This window comes from Nicotiana tomentosiformis, chromosome 7 (assembly GCF_000390325.3).
Source record: "Nicotiana tomentosiformis chromosome 7, ASM39032v3, whole genome shotgun sequence".
Lineage (NCBI taxonomy): Eukaryota > Viridiplantae > Streptophyta > Magnoliopsida > Solanales > Solanaceae > Nicotiana > Nicotiana tomentosiformis.
The window spans coordinates 35,922,518-35,946,361 of record NC_090818.1 but is presented as its reverse complement, the minus strand read 5'-3'; the positions used below and the strand labels follow the sequence as shown (position 1 = coordinate 35,946,361).

Below are 23,844 nucleotides of genomic sequence, written 5' to 3'. Positions count from 1 at the left end.
TGATGTTCTCTGGAAGGTTTGTGGCAATCTTCCAGTAGAACCTTATGCATATAGAAGATCGGGCTGATCCCCTTAATGTCTGCAATGATCCAACCAATTGCAGTTTTCCACTCACTCAATACCTGCAAAAGTTGTTCTTTCTGCACATCTAACAAACCAGATGAGATAATAATAGGAAAAGTTGAGTTAGGTCCCAAGAAAGCATACCTAAGGTGAGGTGGTAGCGGTTTCAATTCCAACTTTTGGTGGCTCTTCTATCGATGGCTTAGCTGGAGGAATTTTTCTTTCTTCTAAGTGCAAAGGCTCAAATTCGAGCTCTCTTTTTCAAAACCCTTGGCCTTCAAGAGCCAGTACCCACTCCGCTAAGTCCTCTCCATTTACTTCATCTAAGTTCAAGAGACAAGCTGCAAGAGGGTCTTTAGCGTTCATGGTCTCATCTTCCTCCTCCAAAATTACATCCACGACTTCTATTAGAAAGCAGTTAGCAAATTCACTTGGTCGCCGCATAGATTTCTGCATGTTGAATGTTATCTCTTCATCATTTAGTCTCATTTTGAGCTCTCCAGTTTCAAAGTCAATTAAAGCTCTCCCAGTGGCCATGAATGGTCTTCCCAAAATTATGGGAATCTCCTCGTCAATCCGCCAGTCTAGAATGACAAAATCTGTTGGGAACACAAACTTCCTAACCTGGACTAATACATTATCAAGGATACTAGAGGGCCTCTTCACTTTCCGGTCGGCTAGCTGTAGTAACATGGACGTGGGTCTAACTCTTCCTATGCCTAACCTTTTATAGATAGCCAAGGGCATCAAGTTTATGCTTGACCCTAAATCACACAATGCTTTAGCAAAAGCATAGCTTCCTATCGTGCATGGGATTATGAAACTCCCTGGGTCTGATAACTTCTCAGCTATGGGTCTCGTTACGACTGTACTACAGGTCTGTGCCAATGTAATAGTGGACAGGTCTTGGAAGTCGAATTTCTGAGACATTAAATCTTTTATCATTTTGGCATACCCAGGCATCTCTTGCAACGCATCAATTAGTGGAATGTTCACCTGTATTTGTTTCAACATCTCCATGAATTTCTTATATTGCTCGTCCTTATGATATTCTGCCAATCTCTATGGGAATGGTGCTGGAGGTCGCTTCTTTCCTATGATTTGAGTTTTATCTTTCTCAGGAACTGCTTCTACTGTCGTTTCTTGTGCTACCCCAATCTCCTTTGCAACCTCTTTTTCTTTGCTTGTGCTCTCTTATGCATGTTGTACTGTCACCTCAGTTAACCCTGTTGAATCATCGATCTCAATGGGTACTGGCACAAGTGTTTCAGTAGGTCGGCTTTTGCGAGCAATCTCTTGCTCCAGATCTAGGCCTCTACCATTTCGTAGACTCGCTTCCATAAGCTGCTTCGGGCCCTGATCTTTTGGATTGATTTGTGTGTCTGCAAGTAATGTCCCTTGGGGAGGATTGTTTAGAGCCATAGAAATCTGTCCTAATTGAACCTCAATACCCTTTATCGCTGATTCATGTGAGTTCACTCTATCTTGAATTTTTCCGGTGGACCCAATCAGTTGTTGCAGCATTCTGTTGTTACTGTCCAGCATTACCTCAAGTTTAGAAAACCCATCATCTTGTCTCACAATCTGTTGTTGTTGTTGAGGATATTGATAAGCCAGCTGCTGATTTTGCTGGTTGTAACCCTATTGCCTTTGGTAAGGCACCACTTGACCTTGTGGTCGCATAGCTCCAGGATTGTTGTTGTTATTGTACTACTGTTGTGCTGGTCTATATTGTTGATTCTGTTGACCCCAATTCTGACCACCTTGCCTCTGTCCCCTATAGTTGACTACATAGTTCATATCTTCCTGATAGTGGTGGTTGTCACCTTCCGCACTCCATGAGCATACATAAGGTTGGTTAATGCATGGTGTACATAAGCCCCCATTAGTTGCGTCAACTATGTGTACGTGCTACTTCTGACCTGATTCATCGATCTTTTTGGTGAGGATACTCATTTGCGTCATTAGAGTAGCCATATTTTCGGCTATAGAGTTGTTTGGGTCCAAATCCACAGAGTGAACTGCAGGAGTAATCGTAGAGTCTCATGTCATCCATCCTGAGTTTTGAGCCATTTTATCAAGTAGGATCTTGCATTCTCTGAATGATTTGCTCAAAAATGCTCCACCCGCTGAAGCATCAACATTAGCCTTTAAACTGTCTGCCAATCCCATGTAGAACCTCTGCCCCAACATTTGCTCTGGAATGCCATGATGTGGACACTTAACAAGCATACCCTTGAACCTCTCCCACGTTTCTTGTAGCGTTTCTGTTGGTCTCTGCCTGAAGCTCAATATCTCAACAATTTGTTTGGCAGTCTTATTGGGTGGGTAAAACTTGTTTACAAATTGATTGACTAATTCCTCCCACATAGTGATGGAGTTTATAGGGAGTGAATTAAGCCAAGTCTGAGCTTCTTCCGTCACCGAGAATCGAAACAATAACAGCTTTATTGCGTTTGGTGTCACATTTAGTTGCCTTTGTGCGACACATATCGACAGAAAATTTTTCAGATGCTGTTGAGAATCTTCAATGTAAGACCCTGAAAACAGTCCCTTGTTCTGCAACAAATGTAGCATGTTGTTTGTGATTTAAAATGATTTCGCTTATATTTGAGGGACTGCAATTGCGATCGCCAGATTTTCGGCGGTGGGTTGTGCCCAATCATACAAGGCTGCTTCTGGCACAAGAGGCGCCACACCCTGATTGTTCGGGTCATTATTTCTGTTATTTGGATTTTCTATTACGTCATCCATGTCTAGTTCGATTCGTTCTGTTGAGTTCTGTTGCTTTCTGTTCTTCTTGTTTGCACGATTTAATGAATTGAAAACTTTCTCAGGATCTGATAATGCTTCGAGAAATTCACTAGCTCTCGAGAAGTGCCTAGGCATGCACCTGTAACACCCAAGACTACAAACATTAAAATTTTAATGTATTTGATTTAAAAAATGAAGAAAATTGACTACACTAAGAATTCTAGCAATTCTTTTAGTTGCAATTAATACACCGTTAACTCCCCAGCAACGGCGCCAAAATTTGATCATGCCCAACTATGCCTTATAAAAAGGACTAAGCGGTCGTTACAAATATATTCCGGCTAATAAGTCCGGAGTCGAATCCCACAGGGAATTAACCTATCAAACACAACTACTAGACTCGCACGAACTCACGCAATCAATCTTCAGAAATATTTAAGTGACAGTTGGATGTTCACTAACTAAATATTACGTAATGAAAGTGCAACAATTAATAACTAACTAGTACAATTTGTAGACAAGAATTGGAATGATCTAAGGTTATGATTTCCCCTATTGTCGGAATCCTTTTCGCTACGTCTTCTATAAATTTGCCTAAGTCTTCTCTATCGATCATGAGCACTCTGACTGTCGTAACTCTCTCCCAAGTAATTACCACAATTTACTAGATATATTCTCCCGAATTACGCTAGCTGGCATTAATTACGGCTCACTCGGATTGCACCAAGATTTCGTTATCTCTAATCCTACGTTTAAACCATTTGTATTGATCCCTCATATATGTTAGGAGTGATGTTGTTCAACAACTACCTAAATATGCACTCTCTCCCGAGTAATATATACTAAATAGGCACAGTCGATTGAGGGCCCTTCAATCAACAACAATAATAATATAGTTGAACAAATAGAGAAAATACTACGGCAAATTTATATTAACGTAACAAGAAAATTATCCTCCAATAGGTTCGATCAAAACCCTAGATTAGAAGTTTAGCTACTCATACTCATAGTCACAATATCCAAAGTATTTTGCATAATTAAATTACAAAGTAAAGATAAAGGGATGTAGAAATCGATGAGTTTAACTCCCAACGATTGTTCCACGAGCTATCCTTGCCTCTGGTTGCAAAAGTCCTCAAAAGTGGCATTTTTAGGTCTATTTATATGTGTAGGAAAAGACCTAAACGTGTAGGCCAAGTCCTAGTCAAACCAGGAGATGAAATAAGTCTTTAAAACTCGGAATGTGCACGCCCAGACCTGGCCTCGCGAGGTCTACCGCCAGCTTGAGCTCGCCCCAGGCCTGGCGTCGCCATCTCCAAAGCCTGGTGGACCTCGCGTTACCCTTCGCCTGGCCTGCTCCAATGCGTGCTATAGGCCTGGCGTCGCCTGCTCTAACGCCCACTTTAGGCCTGGCTTCACCAGCTTCCTCATTCGTAGGCTGCTCATTTCTTTCTTTCTTCTTTTCAGCCGTTTTCGTGTACACTTTAGACTTTAAGTATTTCTTTTGCTCTACTTTCATCTCCAATTCACCGACACATAAAATAAACTCTGTTACGCACAATTAAAGTGTAGTTTATCATTAAAGCATATAAAATGCAAGGTAAATAATGTACGAAACTATGGAATTATAGTCACACATCAACTGACCTCTCTGTCTAAATAAGATTTATGATTTTAAAAATAATAAAATAAATATTTAAGTTGGTAGTTCACCGTTGACTTGCCTAGCGACGACGTTGGACGTCATCACGACATATAATAAATTTTGGTTGGTGATTCAAAACCACCAATCAATCACAACTTGAGCTATCGTTTGGCTAATGCACACATTCTCTTCTTGTTACATTCATTTTCCACTTCTTGAGTTCTTTCCACTCCAGCCTCACACTAATATTTGTTCTTTGTTGAACACTATAAGTTTCTAAAAAACTAATTTATCAGAAAGCAAAACAGAAATTTAAGAAAAGAAAAATAAGTTTAAACGTTCCACGAATTATCACATTCTTTATCTGTATTTCTATTTTTTTTCAAATTCTATTTGAATTTAATGCGGCATCTTCGTCAGCAGCGTTGTTTCTAAGTCTCATTAATACTGCCACTCCATTTCATTTTCAAAAATCACTATAACTAACTTTAGTTGGTACATAAAATAACACGTGTTAAAATCTCAGGTACGTTACTGCAGTGACACGTCGACACGTGTTTTTGTTGTGGGAGACAACCCAAAACACTTTTAAATCCCTATGTCGTGGCTCTGTATTATTCGTAGACCTTCTCTCTTTGTCATGCACACGGACGCACAGTGTTACAAGAGACATGTTGGCCTTAGCCACAACGTGGAACGTCGTCGTTCTCAAATCTTAAATCCCAAACAGTCTTCGATTCCAATTTAGATTCCACTTGTCTAAATCCATTCCTCCATTTTCCTTTTTTTTGATAGATTAAATTGCGGGGTAAGAACAACGAATTGTGTACATTTGTGATGCATTGGAGATCGTCGAACTCACCACCAAAATAGTTACCCAAGTCGTACTCTGAATCTCTTCGAAATAAAGTTATTTATCGCCGAACTCACTACCGAAATAGTTACCCAAATCGTACTCTGAATCTCTTGAAAACAAAGTTATTTTCACGAACTAAATGTCCTCTTTTTGTTGAGTGTTTATTGTTAGAAGAATTACTTGAATTAAATTCTCTAGCGGAGAAGTTCTTCAGAAGAGAAGGTCTACTTGTCACGGGAAGAGGAGTTACGTGGGAAGAAGTTAACATCCCTCGAAAAGAAAAAAAACTTAATCACGTACGGTAGTTTTTCTCTAAATAACCTCCTTTAACTTTATCTCTTGTAATGGTTGGGTCAGCCTATTAGTGGCGACTAAGTCGCTACTAAAGACTATAATGTCGCCACTAACTGTCTTTAGAGCCGACTTTGGGATTGCTCCACTTAAATCCATTACTAAATGTTATCTGTAGCGACTTAAATGGAGTCGCTGAAAACCAAATATTGCAGCGACTATGCTCACCCCTAAAAGTAAACAATATTGCTACAAAAAAGGCTACTCAATCTGTGTTTCTGAGAAGGTCGCCACTAAATAATGACTTTAGTAGCGAGTGCAGTCACCGCGAATAGTATCTGTTGCAGCGATTCTGATCGCCACTGCAGCCAAGGGCTTTTAGTAACGCTTCTCGTCGGCACAAATACTAACTATGTCTAGCAACAAGGTATAGTCGCCACTGAAGCCATTTTTCAATAACTAACCAATGCTATAGATTTCTTATGGTGACCTACTACTTTCTGAAATGAGGATTTAGGTATATTTCTATCAATTGCCTACAAATACAAAAACATCCAATTCAACAAACACCAAAAATATTTCTCACCACAAATACTATAAATACTTTCATTACTATATAGTCAATTATCTAATACACTACCCAATACTTTCTTGTTTATTGCCATTGTATGCATTTACACATGACAAAGGAAAAACATTACATTAAGTGTCTTCACACTTCGAACTACTCCTTGGTCGACGCCTTTTGACCCAAAAAAATAAAAGAAAAAACTAAACATTAAACTTCAAACTCCTTGATCATCGCCATTTGTGATTGTTCAGGAACTTTGTCCCTGTTATCAAGAGGAAAAAATACAAGATCAAAATACATCCATCAAAGAAAAAAAATTCCAACAAGATGAACTATTTAGTTACATGGACGCTACAGTTATAAGTTAAAAGACACTTTTGCATCTTCACATAAATAATATCATAAATAGTTTTGCATTCTCAAAGTGGCAGTAGAATAAAACCCCAGTTTCTCTCGGTCATTTTATCAAACACTTCATAGCCTCGTTCAAACACCGATTCACATGAACAGACACGTAATATTACAAGCCAACAACCAAGTTGTTCAAGTAGAAGACTTGTTTAGACTGAGATGCCAACACAAATGGCTCATTTGTATTCAAGGCAAGAGTATTCATACTTGTGAAGCTATATTTGTCAATCTTATTTTCTCGTCCTAGTGAGCCACATCCTACCAGTGACTCTTGACCAAGTATAATTTCCTACTTCCCACATTGAAGAAGGTCATATTATATATGAAGTGCATAAAAGTTGTATACAATTTTATCACTTTGAAATTATTTCAAAGAAGAAACACAAAATATGGGCTGAGGATTGAGCAACAGACAATTCATCTAGTCATTATCAAATGTATTTATATAATGGTAATTATTTATTATAGTAAACGGCGTAAAGTTTTACGAATTTTGTGTTGATTGACATGGAGGATGTTATCAAGATTTCTTTATATGGTAGACAATGTCGTTGGGATCCAAACCTTTCACACAGTGTTGTACTACCATTCTAGTAGAGAAGCTACATATAAGAGATGCCTTTATATGAGATGCCTCAAAATTAAAGATAAGCTACATATAAGAGATGCCTCAAAATCAGAGAGAGAAACTACATATAATTCCAGCAGCATGGTATCTCATGTTAGCATTACGTATATTTCAAACAAATAGACGAGACAATTCATGAAGCAAAATCCAGAATTTGCACCAGGATATAAAACTAGAATACAATTTCATAGGCCATGTTGACAAATCCAGAATTGACGTGAACACATAACAAGCCAATAGCTTATTCTCAAGAAAATAAAAATTAAAGAAGGAGAAGATGAAAAGAAAATAAGGAGGAAGAATTGTCAAGAAAAGTACAAAATATTAACAGTACTTGTTGCATTTTGGCAGTGATAGTAGCCAATTGTTCTTGGATCCTCTTATTTACTTCTGCATTCACGTGTTCATGCTCATCCTCCAACTTCTTTTGCAACTCTTTTTCCAACTTCCTTTGCAACTCTGTTCTATTCTATATTCCTTTGCAACACTTCATCCATTTGTTCACGTTCTTCTTGCAATTTGAGTCTATTTTCATAAAACATTTTGAGTCTATCACGCACTTTAAAGTAGAATCCATTATGATTTACTAAGTCCAACTTTCATAAAATAACATTTTCTAGCACAAAGTATAACATTTAAATTATAGCACACACAAAAACCAGGTAATAAAGGATGATGTAATTCCTACTAAGAAATATCATACATGCTAACAGTTCTTGTCTCGTCTAGAACTAGCTTTGTTTGCTTCTGAAGATGACCAGAAAAAGTCAATAGGCTTGAAAGATACGAACTCCATTGCAGCAACCTCACATGGTTGTCACGACCCAAAATCCAACTAGTCGTGATGGCTCCTAACCCAACCCGCTAGATAAGCCAATTTTAAATTATCTAATTCCAATAATAATTATTAAAGCAATTTAAGTAAATAAAGATCTTAATCTTATACAATCCCCAAGAACTGGTAGTACAAATCATGAGTTTCTAAAAATAGAGTATACAAAAAGGAAATGAAATAAATATATAGTCTGTTTGAACAATACATAAACAGAGCTTTTATAAATCTAAGGCTACCCTGAACAAGAGGCAGCTACAACGGGAAAGCGGGTACATCTTCAAGTTCCGCAACCATCGAGCACAGCAACAACAACAGCCAACATCGGCACGCAATGTGCAGAATTGTAGTATCAGTACAACCGACCTCATGTACTCAGTAAGTAACAAACCTAGCCGTAGGTTGAAAGTAGTGATGAGCTTCCACCAAGGTCGGGTCCACAACCAATAGTCCACAACAGTCCATAACAACATGAAGTAAATAATACCAAAAGTAACTCATAGATAAAATGTTCAGCCAGATCATGATTTCAAAAATAATAGTTCTTCCTTTCAAATACATCAGTGAAAACCCAAATCGTTTGCCGAAGTTGCCAAAAATATGAATAGTTGAAAATAATAAATTTCTCCCAAATTTTTTTCAATAATAAATAAGATGTTTCATTTTCCTTCCGGATAACCCGTGTAAAACAAATGCATCACTATGCCCATCTGTCAAAAATGTGTGAGAAATCATGAATGATGTGATGTTGTACAGCAAGAGGAAAATACATCTCTATACATATATGTCATGTGTGCATGCCAATGCGATGCAACTCAGTGATAAAATTATAAACAACCTCTCGGGCAGAACATCACTCATATACAGCCCCTCGGACAAACCTCACAGTCACTCATGCCACTCGGGCGTACCTCACAATCACTCTTGCCACTCGGGCAAACCTCACAGTCACTCATGCCACTCGGGCGTACCTCACAATCACTCTTGCCACTCGGGCATACCTCACAATCACTCTTGCCATTACTACTCGGGCATACCTCACAATCACTCATTCCTCACAGTCACTCAGCACTCGGCACTCGCACTCAGTAGGTACCTGCGCTCACTGGGGGTGTGTACAGACTCCGGAGGGGTTCCTACAACCCAAGCGCTATAATCTGTACGGACAACTCATGTGATGCATGGACAACTCACGTGCTATAATATCATATCAGAATCCGCACAGACAACTCACGTCCCATAATAAGCCAATAAGGCCTGCGGCAGGCGGGCAGCCCCGATCTATATAATAGTAATAATATATATAAAGCCAATATGACATGCTGCAGCGTGCAACCCGATCCCAAAATATCCTCACAATCAGGCCCTCGGCCTCCCTCAATCATCAAACTCTCCAGTCTCTCTCTCTCATGGGCTCACAGTGTCATAAGAATAGCCCACAAATGATGATATGATGCATCAATAAATAACAACAGAGATTGAGATATGATATACAATGAAATGAATATGACTGGGTATGAATTTTCAATTTAAACAAATAATTCACAGCAATATGACCATTGTGGGTCCCAATAATACTGGCACATAGCCTCAACATGATTTTTAATATGCTTTTCAGCTCAATTTCTTTAACTCATAAAATGCATGGAAAATGCCAAGATCATTTAACTACAAAATTCCACAGAAACAACTATGTCACAATTTCTATAGTACACGCCCACACGCCTGTCACCTAACATGTGCATCACCTCCCAACAATTCACGAAATACATATATTCAGAGTTCATACCCTCAACTCCAAGATTAGAAGAGTTACTTACCTCGAACAAGCAAAATCCAATGTCGAGCAAGCTAAGCAATGCTCCAGAAATTCCATTTTGCGCGTATCAACTTCCAAACGGCTCGAATCTAGTCACAACTAATTTGATTCAGCCCACAAAAATTATAGGAATTAATTCCATATCAAAATACTAATATTTTCCAAAAATCCGAAATTACGCCCCAAAAATTACCTGTGGGGCCCATGTCTCGGAATCCGATAAAAGTTATAAAATCCGGAAGCCCATTCAACCACGAGTCTAACCATACTAATTTTACCAAAATCCGACCTCAACTCGACCTCCAAATCTTCAAATCTTATTTTCAAATCCCTAAGTTCAAACCCCCGATTTATGCCTCAAAAACATGTAATCTAGTCAGATTATTCGATGATAATTCAATATTATGGAATAGAAATGATCACAAGTGACTTACCTCAAGTTTCCCTTGAATTCTCTCTCAAAATCGCCTCAAACACTGTGCTTGAAGGCCCAAAAATGGCAAAAACTCGGAACCCCTATGTTTTTAACATTCTGTCCAGGATTTTTGCACCCGCGGAGATTTCTTCGCACCTGCGGTCTTCACACCCGCGATGATTTCTTCGCGCATGCGGTCTTCGTACCCGCGATGAATTCTTTTGCACCCGCAGTCTTCGCACCCGCCATGATTTTTTTTTGCACCCGCGGTCTTTGTACCCGCGATGATTTTTTTCGCACCCGCGGTGCCTGGACAACCCATGCATTTTCGCTTCTGCGAATCATTCCTCGCATCCGCAAGCTCGCACCTGCGGCCCTTTTTCGCGCAGGTGCGATCACACCAGCAGCCCAACTGCTTCAACTCTTCCTCCAAATCCAAATTCGATTCGTTAAGCATTCGAAACTCACCCGAGGCCCTCGGAACCCTGTCCGAACATACAAACAAGCTCCATAACATAACACGGACCTACTCGAGGCCTCAAATCATATCAAACAACATCAAAACGACGAATCACACCTCAAATCAAAATCTATGAATTTTGAACTTTCAAATTCTATATCTTGTGCCGAAACATATCAAATCAATCCGGAATGACTTCAAATTTTGCACACAAGTCATAAATGACATAACGAAGCTATTCAAATTTCCAGAATCAGATTTCGACCTCGATATCAAAAAGTCAACCCCCCGGTCAAACTTCCCAAAATTACATTTTCGGCATTTCAAGCCTAATTCCACTACGAACCTCCAAATAATTTTTCGGACACGCTCCTAAGTCCGAAATTACCATACGGAGCTATTGGAATCATCAAAATTAAATTCCTAGGTCTTTTACTCATAAGTCAATATTCGGTCAACTATTTCAACTTAAGCTTCCAACATGAAAATTCATCCTTCCAAGCTAACTTCGAAATACCTTAAAACCAAAATCGACAATTCACACAAGTCATAATACCTCGTAGGAAGTTATTCAAGACTTCAAATAGTTAAAAGGAGCGTAAATGCTCAAAACGACCAGTCGGGTAGTTACAATCTCCCCCACTTAAATATACGTTCGTCCTCGAACGTGCCATGAGTTGTTTTCAAGCTACCAAATTACTATTCCATCTTATCACGCACGTACCTGGGGGTGAATCCACATCATCCTATTCCATATGAGCTTGACAACACAATACAACTGAAAATCCTTAATTTAACCTTAGCCCAAAAACCTTGAAATTCAATTCCCAACTTTCAGAATTTCTTTTCAAGACACGAATCTTACATTTGCACCCTGTATGAGTCTGAACAAGCTACATCGAGCCATAACTATAATCACGGATACAATTTACCCAGAATATTAGACAACTCGTCCGCTCGTAGCACCATTCATGATCACAATTACTACTTCAAACCAACCAAGTACTAGCATTAAACCCCATATCAAACAAAACCTCATCCCCACACCTTCGTACACTGTTGATAATAAAAGAAACACGCAGAATCTCGTAACTCCTTATCAGATCAACAAGTCATGGAGATCTCTCGCCCCAACCAGAATCATAATCACTTTCTGAGTCGACTTTCAATATTATACTCCCGAATATACCGAAATTAAACATGATAGTACTCATTCCAGGTCCAATGACCTTATATTACTAAACATAACTGCTCCACAGACAAACCGCACCAATATAACTCGGAGCCACAACTCGTGTCATCCGTGCACCAATACGCAACATTCAAATGTACCCGGTCATGGAAAATGACTCAAATGAGAGAACTGCCCCGCCAGATTAACAAGTACCGCCACAACGAAACGCTGAAAATTCATCATACACTGTAGAACCATCACCCGATTCTAACACGAGGTTCATATTATATACCCCGAGCCACCCTACTCCAAATTAATTACGACGGAGAGGCAAATGACAAAAATACCACACAAAACCTGAAAGGACATAACCATTACGATATCGATCATGCAATACCCAAATACTCATCACACTCAAATTCCGCTATAAAGCTCAAATAGAACCGCACCATCTGTGCACATAACTAATGAATCACAACTCCTCGTAGCATAAAGGAGTAACTCACAGATCATTTAAGAACACGAATAAGTTCAACATCAATCGAATGATACATCCCTCAATAATAGCAGTATGGAGCCAACCATTCTGGCTCGGTGTAGAATACACAATCTTAATTGAGCTTACCTATGGACCCCCAAATCAACTCGGGTTACCCACAAATAGATAAAAATCCATCCGAAAATCCATAATGACTGAATCATAACACATTTTATCATCTGGCTAGCTCCGGCCACAACTTCACAGTCCACAACCATGAAACAATCTGCTCCTGGGAACTCCCAATCTCTAAATCCATATAACACGTGAATCACCATATTTGATTCCATCTCCACCGCCCGAATGCCTAACACCTCTCTCATACACGATCATCCCACGAGAAATACTTTAAAAGTTCTTCCGTGCCACTTGACAAAATTTGAATATCAGCAGCCTATCAACCATGTGAGTACCGCAATACTAATTTATACATCCGTAAGTCAAAATACAATGTGCCTTCTGAAGTACGCCTATTTCTCATACAACACCAAGTAATAATAGTATTCATCTAGTTATTTGAAACCGTCCATGTTGTCCAATATTCGTTACCTTCTCTTCAAGACTGTATTGCCACCTTGTACATGAAAATCTGGCTTTCGTACAACATATAACATCTATCTTGCCATCATGTAAAAAGCAAAAGAATCTTATTATCAACTTTGAGTCACCAATAATTTACATACCATTTCAGTTAGAAACCTTTCTCTTGCTTCTTTCCAGGAGGAAATCACAATACACAATACGTTCTCCACACCGGTAGAAACCATCAAGAATACTTTAGAATCTATTTGCACATTATCAAGCCCTTAAAACTAAATTCCTCAAACTCAACCAAGCCACGCAGGTCGCCAAGTCCAGGTGTATTGCCACAAAGCACCTGTAGAAAACCCCCACATCATAAGCACCTAAAGAACCGATCATATCCATTACCATACTGATCCAACCTACTACCCAGTTGTCCTATTTTCTCCGAGTCCATTCCGAATTTGTCTTCAGATTGATATTTCTTATTGCTAAAATACCACGATATTTAACCACAACTCACCCTACAAACCTTAGCATAGAACCACAATGCCCTACGGCCCATAAGCAACTGTATTTTTCTTAAGCACCTTCAAAAATACCACAACTATAACACTCACTCTGAGAATGCCTTATGTGAATTTGAAATTGTTCTTCTTACCTTCCTTATACAAAAATATAGAATCCATAGTCATAGAGAATTTCCGCAAGTCCAGGCACCATCAAACGCAAATCTCAGATTTTATCCATACACAAGTCCAAAAACATTCTCAATTGCTATATATAATTCTCAAACCCACTGGAATGTTTCTCGGGAGTTACCCATTTTGCTCAAACCTAATTTCACCGCCTAAATGGGGCAAAAGGCACGTGCCCCATTAGCAGCACAACACTCAAAGAAGCAACTTTACTTTAACACCACATATCAAATTCATACTCCGTGCGCACTACATCATTCACCAATAACAACTCACTCATCCTGCGAATTTCATTTACTCATACATGCAATATAATCCTTAACCAGGAATTTCCTTATTCGAGTCATCCTCATTTACTCATACGTGCAATATAATCTCAACTTCTACAATCATAGCTAACCCACAAGTATGCCTCAGACCAAAATTAAAATTTAACACCTAACCATGAAATCAAATTGTCAATAGCAGACTCCCCCACTTGGCTCAAAGCCATAGATTAAAACATTCCATAACTCACAATACCAATACTCTCTTATTACCATAATGCCACAGTCAGTCCAACGAAACTTCTTCCCAAGTTCATACAACACCAACCATAAAAATACCTCAATCATCTGCTAAGCTCGTATTCATCCTCTTAACACACAAGTCAACTTTCTCAACCAGATTCAGATTCAAATCTCCACCCATACACCCCGTCGGCAGAAAAGAAACTCTCTACTCACATCATAAGGAATACTCCTACGTAGATTACTCCGCAGGGGATAACCCACCTGCTTAGTCTCAATCTGGTATCTTATTATACCCTTTCGCAGTCACAATTACTATGCAATCACTTAGTCTATCTGAGTTCAAACTCATTAACAAGACGTGAGAATTTAGTTTTACCTCAAAATTTAACAATGTGAAAGATCCTTCAAAACATTCATACTGGAGACTGTATGCCACATCAATTCGAAAATCAAGCACCCAATGGCCTTTCCTTTACATTTCAAGGAAACATTTCTCGCCATATTCAAATCGTCTTAACACATCCCGCATTTACATCATACTCATCACAAAGCCATTCCACCGCTCATCGAGCCACAACTTCCACTCATAGGGATATTACCGGACATATGAGTCCAAATGTACAGGTTACAACAGAAGCTTCCGAGCCTAAGCTGCAGTCTAAACCTGGCCTCAAGTCCTCCAGACTGGCCCATCACCAAAACACAGAATACACATCTTGAACCTTGTTCATAAAATCACAAGCCGGCGATGCACAGCTGATACCAAGCGCTCATGTGCGCATACGAATACGTGGAAGGAATTCAAAGAGTTATGTCTCAAGCTGAATCAATCTCTCATGATAAGGAAAGAAAGATGGGAAGTATATATCCTAAATACCCTGTAGCCTCTCGAAGATAAGTATGGACGCCATCATACCGATCCGCAAGACTCTACTAGACACTTGCTCATGATTTATAGAACCTATGAACCTAGTGCTCTGATACCACCTTGTCACGACCCAAAATCCAACTAGTCGTGATGGATCCTAACCCAACCCGCTAGGTAAGCCAACTTTCAATTATCCAATTCCAATAATAATTATTAAAGCAATTTAAGTGAATAAAGATCTTAATCTTATACAATCTCCGAGAACTAATCATGATTTCAAAAATAATAGTTTCATAATTTCAAAAATAATAGTTCTTCCTTTCAAATACATTAGTGAAAATCCAAACCGTTTGCCGAAGTTGCCAAAAATATGAATAGTTGAAAACAATAAATTTCTCCCAAAATATTTTCAATAATAAATAAGATTTTTCATTTTACTTCCGGATAACCCGTGTAAAACAAATACATCACTATGCCCATCTGTCAAAAATGTGTGAGAAATCATGAATGGTGTGATGTTGTACATCATGAGAAAAATACATCTCTATGCATGTATGTCATGTGTGCATGCCAATGCGATGCAACTAAGTGATAAAATCATAAACAGCCCCTCGGGCAGAACATCACTCATATGAAGCCCCTCGGGCATACCTCACAATCACTCTTGCCACTCGGACATACCTCACAATCACTCATGCCTCACAGTCACTCAACACTCGGCACTCGACACTCGCACTCAGCAGGTACGTGCACTCACTGGGGTTGTGTACAGACTCCGGGGGGCTCCTACAACCCAAGTGCTATAATCTGTATGGACAACTCACGTGTTGTATGGACATGTCACGTGCTACAATATCATATCAGAATCGGCACAGACAACTCACGTGCCATAATAAGCTAATAAGGCCTGCTGCAAGCGGGCAGCCCCGATCCATATAATAGTAATAATATATATAAAGCCAACATGGCCTGCTGCGGCGTGCATCCCGATCCCAAAATATCCTCACAATCAGGCCATCGGCATCCCTCAATCATCAATCTCTCCAGTCTCTCTCTCTCTCTCTCATGAGCTCACAGTGTCATGAGAATAGCCCAAAAATGATGATATGATGCATCAATAAATAACAGAGACTGAGATATGATATACAATGAAATGAATATGACTGAGTATAAATAAATATTTCATAGCAATATGACCTCTGTGGGTCCAAGCTAAGCGATGCTCTAGAAATTCCATTCTGCGCGTATCAACTTCCAAACAGCTCAAATATAGTCACAATTAAGTTGATTCAGCCCACAAAAATTATAGGAATTAATTCCATATCAAAATATTAATATTTTCCAAAAATCCGAAATTACGCCCCAAAAATCACCTGTCGGGCCCACATCTCGAAATTGATAAAAGTTATAAAATCCAGAAGCCCATTCAACCACAAGTCTAACCATACTAATTTTACCAAAATCCGACCTCAACTCGACCTCCAAATCTTCAAATCTTATTTTCAAATCCCTACGTTTGAACCCCCGATTTACACCTCAAATACATGTAATCTAGTCGGACTATTCGATGATAATTCAATATTATGGAGTAGAAATGATCACAAGTAACTTACCTCAAGTTTCCCTTGAATTCGCTCTCAAAATTGCCACAAAAACAGTGCTTGAAGGCCCAAAAATGGAAAAACTCGGAACCCCTCTATTTTTAACATTCTGTCCAGGATCTTCGCACCCACGGTGATTTCTTCGCACCCGCGGTCTTCGCACCCGCGATGATTGTTTTCGCACCCGCGGTGCCTGGACAGCCCATGCATTTTCGCTTCTGCGAATCATTCCTCGCATCCGCGAGCTCGCACCTGCGGCCCTTTTTCGCGCAGGTGCGATCACACCAGCAGCCCAGTTGCTTCAGATCCTCCTCCAAATCTTAATTCGATCCGTTAAGCATCCGAAACTCACCCGAGGCCCTCGGGACCCCGTCCGAACATACCAAAAAGTTTCATAACATAACACGGACCTACTCGAGGCCTCAAATCATATCAAACAACATCAAAACGATGAATCGCACCTCAAATCAAAATCTAAGAACTTTGAACTTTCAAATTCTATATCTTGTGCCGAAACATATCAAATCAATCCGGAATGACTTCAAATTTTGCACACAAGTCATAAATGATATAACGAAACTATTCAAATTTCCAGAATCAGATTTCGACCTCGATATCAAAAAGTCAACCCCCGGTCAAACTACCCAAAATTAAATTTTTGGCATTTCAATCCTAATTCCACTACGGACCTCCAAATAATTTTCCGGAGACGCTCCTAAGTCCAAAATCACCATACGGAGCTATTGGAATTATCAAAATTAAATTCCGAGGTAGTTTACTCATAAGTTAATATCCGGTCAACTATTTTAACTCAAGCTTCCAACATGGTCTGTTGGCTTACCAAGCACTTGCCAGTTGCTCCTGCCTCCCGCTTAAAATTCATCCTTCCAAGCTAACTCCGAAATACCTTAAAACTAAAATCGACAATTCACACAAGTCATAATACCTCGTAGGAATTTATTCAAGACTTTAAATAGTTGAAATGAGCGTAAATGCTCAAAACGACCGGTCGGGTCGTTATAATGGCTAAACATACCTCAATCGTAATTAATTATCGAAACCTCTATGTATAATTTGTCATATAAGCTATGATTATGTTATACAAAAATGAACTTCTTTATAACAAATAATACATTTGAAACCAATAAAAGATAAAAATATACAAACATTTCACCACCACAATCAAATGGCACACTCAAACTATATTTGGGAAACACTATTAAATAAAAAGTAGGACAAGTCTTTGCTACTTGTAACACTGGAAAAGGTCCACTTCAAAAGCATGGAGGAGTTTCCTTCTTTCTTTCATCTTTTTCTACATAAATAAATGCTAAATTGTCTATTTTTGTTTCTCATATGATATATTGGAGCAATTAAATATAGAACACAGAGGGATATATCTCCATAACACACTATAAGAGAATCAATACCTAACATCATCGCAAGTAGTGTGACGCAAGTCATATCCAACAGTATCCAAATCCCTGCACAACGTACTTTAGCGCAAATCCTAGCTCCAAAATAAGGCAGCCACATACTGGGGAAACAACATAAAGACGGTTTCATCGTTAAGGATGTTGAATTTTCAGAAGAAAAAAAATGCAAAGCTTTGAAAGTTGTTTGAAAAGACTTGATTTATAAAGAATATAAATTATTTAAGCTGAGTACAAGACCTGACTCACATGCTCTCCTTCCTGAATTATTTAAGTATGACCTTTTTTCTACATATTCAGGAAAAGACGGAGTAGAATATTTGGCTGAAGTGAACAATGCTCATAAGTGTATAAAGTAGAGATTAAACAAAGAAAAAATGCTCATGCTCTACAAATTAAATACATTGGGAAATTTCTTAAAACTCAATATTCCAAAAGGAACAGAATCCATCTTCAAAACTAAAAACCCTGGTAATTCAACCTAAAATAAGCTTTTTTGCATAATTACTGAACTCAAGATACCCAATGTAATATCGAGTGTGCAATCACAATAACAACACCAAAAGGTCTAGAATTTCAAAAAACAAAAAGACTTTCAGCTTACCTAGAGAAAGAGATAACTGGGATACGACCGTCAAGACCGAGAATCGACAAAATATGGGAATGAAACTTCAAAACTTCAGACGGTTTCAAACAGCTTACCCTCGCAATGATTTTCAAACTTCAAACTTTCCTCCTTCCTTCTTTAGCTTTAGACGACTGTCGATTCCTCTAGATTTGTAAATGGGTCAGAAATATTTGAGATAAAATCAGAGAATACATTTACCACAAAAAGGATTTGGGATTTTAGCACATAACTGATGGAATCACAATTTTTAATTAGGGATTTTGAATCTCTACCATATGATTCATATTTTGTGATTTGAGGTTTTCGATCAGAGAGAACATTGAAAATTTTACAAAGAAGGAAGGGATCAAACAAGTGGTACTGCAGAAAAGAAACCGAGCAAAGAGACATTTGATATGTTTGAGATCTTTTGATTAAGAATTTTTTTATTTACTTTTTTTTATTTTAATTATTCTATTTAGTGTTCTTCTGCAGCAACTACTAATTGGTCGCTGCTAGATCTATGGAGCCAAATTTTGGTCTTACCAGGAAAGAAAAATTCAGTAATTAATAGCGCATATTAGAGGCGCCTTAAATAAGTCGTTGTTAAAAGTTTATCTTCAACAGCAACTCTAAAGTCGGTCCTAAAAGTATAACATTTGTTGCAACACATCACGTCACCGCTAATTGTTGCTGCAAAAAGTCCTATTTCTTGTAGTTTGTGCGACATGCGAGCATCTAGAGCTATAATATAAATAATTCATGTGGGCCCACTTCGCTCATGATGGGCTAGACCCTATCCACTATCATGTGAATAACACAAAGAATTACAAACAAATAGTTCGTGCGACATGCGAGCATCTAGAGCTATAATATTTGAAACCTATTAAGGTTATACAAAAGCTCCATGTAGAAATCCAATCACATGCGGAAAGGATTCCCTCTTAATATGAGGATCTTATTACTTGCAATACCCCAAACATAATTTGTTACTCTAGTAGCTAGTTATCCGATCCCTCATACTCGAAAGAGGTGAATTCGAGTTCATATATAACATTATAGTCATAAGTACACTTGATACCCTCATAGTAAATGTAACAGTCGACATGTGGATACAAATTAAATTACTTATTTTTGTCTTCTTCCCTTTCTACTCAAATCTATCCGTTCCAAATCGACCGTTTTCCTAGACATGCACTGCATTGCCGAATCACTCATGGTTATTAGTGACATACTAAATAGCAACAATGATTGGCACTTCAAGAAACATTTAAAGGTCAAAGGGTATTCCAATAAAAGTTAGTATAACTTTTGGGGATCTCACACAATGAAGAAGAAGGGATGCATTCTTCTATCATCCCATTGGTCGCTAGCACATGTTGTATGAAACATATGTTACGGTATTCTCACCTTATATTGACGCGCGTGTCTCATTATTTTACTCATTCAACACCGTACAGATCTTGATCTAGACACCTCTAGATGTCTAACCCGAGTTTCTCACTTCAATAATCCTTAACTTTAATTTCTTACAGAAACTCGTGCCTGGCTTACAAAACAAGTCATTAAGAATTATAAAATCCATAAGCCTGACCTCTAGTGAAAACCGACCATTCTATTCAAAAATATATATGACCTTTCACTAATCAAGGTTCTAATAGGTCTTATCTTTTCACTTTCCTCGATGTCAGATGTGATCGCTCGTGAGAGAGAGTCGATCTCGCAATTTGTCCGACACACTTATATCCTTCTTAAAGATATCATCACATGCATACATAATATCAATGCAATCTCAATAAATAATTCATTGATGAGTATACGACAATAAACAAAATATTTTGCAATACATAAATAGTAACATATCTTTTGCAAACCTAGAGCCACAACATGTTTCTCAAATATGTCTCTAGATATTGCTTTTGTAAGAGGATCAACTATCATTTTTGGGTTGGTATGTATAGTAACGTTATTTATTCACTTGTCATGATGTCTCTCACATCTATATACTCTCTGAAAAGTAAATCAGTTTAACTATAACAACAACAACAACAACAACAACCCAGTATAATTTCACTAGTGGAGTTTGGGGAGGGTAGTGTGTACGCAGACCTTACCCCTACCATGAGGTAGAGAGGCTGTTTCCAATAGACCCTCGGCATACTTCCCTCCAAGAACTCCCCACCTTGCTCTTGGGGTGACTCAAACTCACAACCTCTTGGTTGGAAGTGGAGGTTGCTTACCATCAGAGCAACCCCTCTTGTCAATTTAACTATAACATAGTGAATAATCTGGAATTCTCTTTAGGTATCGAAAAATTCTCATTATTTCCTTTTAATGATTTCTTCCATAATTGGCTTAATACCTTCTAACACACCTATGACATAGCAAATGTTTTGTACATATCATAGTGTACACAAGTGCCCAACAATACTTAAGTATGGAACTCGAGACTTGTCATTCTTTTCTTTGAGTCTTTACACACATTTCACGGATTAAAGTTTCACCTCTCACTATAGATTATCCATGGGTTTGCAACTATTTATTCGGAATTATTCCAAAAACTTTTTCTATATAAGTTTCTTGAGATAGACTCAAGAACTTCTTGGAATGATTTCTTTGTATCTTAACTCCAAGATTATAGTGTGGCTCGCCCATATCTTTCATGTCAAATAACTTTGAAAGCCATGACTTAACAGTTTTCACATGCTCCAAATTATTTTCATCCAATAAAATATTGTCCATGTAAAGAGAAAGAATTACAAACATCCCATTGGACTTCTTCAAATAAATGGAATGATCTTCATTGATCATGGTAAAATCATACGAGATCACCTTGTGAAATCTCAAATACTATTTTCTTGAAGATTGCTTCAGGTCATAAATAGATCTTTTCAATTTACAGACCTTCTTTTCTTGGCATTTAACGATGAAGCCTACAGGTTGTTCCATATAAATTTCTTTGTTTAGTTCCCCATTGATAATAGCTGTCTTCAAGTCCATTTGGTGTAATTCCAAATTCAAACGTGCAACAATAGCTAAAAGTAAGTGAATTGAGGTAAACTTCACAATTAATGAAAATGTTTCCTCATAATATATTCCAGCTTCTTGAGTAAAGCCTTTTGCTACTAATCGTTCCTTGTATCTTTCTATTGATACATCCTCTTTGCGTTTAACTTTGAGAACCCATTTGTTCTCAGTGGCTCTACGCCCAGGCAGAAGGTCAATTAGATCCCAGACTTTGTTGGTTTTCATGGACTCCAATGCTTCTTTCATTTCTTTCATCCACTCATCTATTCCAGGGCTCGATAAAGCCTCAGTCACATACTTTGGCTCATCCAATTCCTGTGAGAGACACCAAAAAAGATGTAATCTTCAATCTCATAAATACATTTGGGTATATTTTTCCTGGTACTCTTTCGTAGTTAAAATTTAGATTTGTCACAAGGGTTTTGGGATTAAGAATACCACTCCCACTTGGATTAAGAAGAAGATCTTGATCAATTTGATTATCAACTGTGCCAGAAAATACTGGATGACTATCTGAGTTCACCATTTCATAAAGAGGCTCCCCATTCTTTACCTTGCCCTTCTTTGATCATTTTTCAGAAATGTGACATCTCGTAATTCAATCTCAGTAACACTTTCATCCTCTAATTCACCAATGAATACATATCCCTTTGGAGTGTTCTAATATCTTATAAGATATATTTCTTGCATTTTGGACCTAATTTATCAAGCTTGCTAAATGAATATTTCACATATGCAGCACAACCCCAAGGTCGTAAACCATTTAATTTTGGTTTATGACCAGTCAAAGCTCATACGGAGTGGAAGAAACTGATTTAGAAGGCACTTTATTCAATATGTAGGCTGCAGTCAATAACGCATCTACTCAAAAGGAGATAGGTAAATTTGCATGTGCCATCATGGACCTTATCATATCTAATAGAGTTCTATTCCTCCTTTCCGCTACACTATTTTGTTGAGGTGTATAAGGAATAGTTAACTATCTAGTGATACCTTTTTTTTCTTACACGATTCTTCAAATTATTTTGATAGATATTCACGCCCTCTATCCTTTCTTAAGGTCGTATTCCTTTTGTCTAATTGATTGTCAACTTCATTCAAATATATTTTAAAGTATTTGCGCCTCATATTTATGAGAAATCAAATAGATATAACCAAAGTGTGTGAAATCATCAATAAACATAATAAAATGTAAAGCACCAAATCTAGCCCTCACATTCATTGGACCACATAAATCAAAATAGATTAATTGCAATAGAAAATCAGCTCTCTTAACCTTTCCAAATAGTTTACGTGTAATATTTCCGGCAAGATAATTTTTACATATTGGCATTTCAATTTTAGCGAAAGGACCTAAATGTCCTTCTTAGCCAATCTATTCATTTGATCTTGCCATAAGTGACATAATCTTGCATGCCATGTAATAACATCAACATCATTGTTACTAGAATAACACTACATAACACAATGGTCAACATAGTAGTTATAAATAAAATAATTACTATTTATGACAAATAAACTGTGATGACCCGGTTGGTCATCTTTAAATTTAATAATTATTTTTGAGTTCTTAAATCTCAAATAGCACCATTCAGCTTTTCTCAATTTATGTGCGCAGTCCATAAATATTTTTAAAAAGTTTTTATGTGAAAAGTTGATTAAAATGTGAAATAGTGCCTCAAAACTCATTTGAGTTGACTTCGGTCAATGTTTTGAGCAAATGGACCCAAATCAGTACTTTGAAAGTTCTGATAAATCCGTATCGTGATTTGGGACTTGGGCGTATGCCCGAAATTTAATTTTGAGGTCCCTAACTTGAGTTATCACCATTTGTTGAAAATTGGATGTTTGAAAGCTTATAGATTCCAAAGTTTGATCGCGGATTTGACTTTATTGATATCGAGGTCGGAACCCGATTCTGGAAATTTGAATAGCTCTGTTTTGTCATTTCTGAATTGTGCGCCAAATTTGAAGTCATTCCGGATTTGTTTCATATGTTTTGACATGAGTTTTGTAAATAGAAAAGTTTAAAACTCCTAAGTCCGAATCGAGGTGTGAATTATAATTTTGATATTATTTGATGTGATTTGAGACTCCGATTAAGTTTGTATTATGTTAC

General features: G+C 37.9%; 1 protein-coding gene, 1 long non-coding RNA gene and 1 other non-coding gene across 4 annotated transcripts; 1 reads left to right on the top strand and 2 right to left on the bottom strand.

Annotated features, from left to right (window-relative positions):
- Positions 1-324: 324 nt before the first annotated feature.
- LOC138895478 (uncharacterized) lies at positions 325-1,608 on the bottom strand. Its single transcript, XM_070180167.1, has 2 exons — positions 1,279-1,608; positions 325-1,059 (listed from the first exon to the last, which is right to left on the bottom strand). Exons 1-2 carry the CDS (start codon positions 1,606-1,608, stop codon positions 325-327), a joined length of 1,065 nt encoding a protein of 354 aa, XP_070036268.1.
- Positions 1,609-2,266: 658 nt separating this feature from the next.
- On the top strand, positions 2,267-2,373 carry LOC117276959 (small nucleolar RNA R71). The gene has a single exon (XR_004507224.1). It is a non-coding gene; the product is annotated as a small nucleolar RNA R71 (small nucleolar RNA).
- A 3,812-nt stretch (positions 2,374-6,185) lies between these two features.
- On the bottom strand, positions 6,186-19,153 carry LOC108945313 (uncharacterized). 2 transcript variants are annotated; one of them, XR_011409629.1, is made up of 3 exons: positions 18,696-19,153; positions 6,799-7,744; positions 6,186-6,442 (listed from the first exon to the last, which is right to left on the bottom strand). It is a non-coding gene; the product is annotated as an uncharacterized lncRNA (long non-coding RNA). The 2 variants fall into 2 exon arrangements; XR_011409630.1 differs by having other exon boundaries at positions 18,794-19,152.
- Between the last annotated feature and the right edge of the window lie 4,691 nt (positions 19,154-23,844).

What these genes read in the sequence shown, in the direction of transcription:
- LOC138895478 (XM_070180167.1), bottom strand. Translation starts at nt 1,608, where the DNA reads ATGCTGGACAGTAACAACAGAATGCTGCAACAACTGATTGGGTCCACC. An exon ending in ATTCAACAGGGTTAACTGAG is followed by an intron (nt 1,060 to 1,278) that starts GTGACAGTACAA and finishes AAACAAATACAG; the next exon opens with GTGAACATTCCACTAATTGA.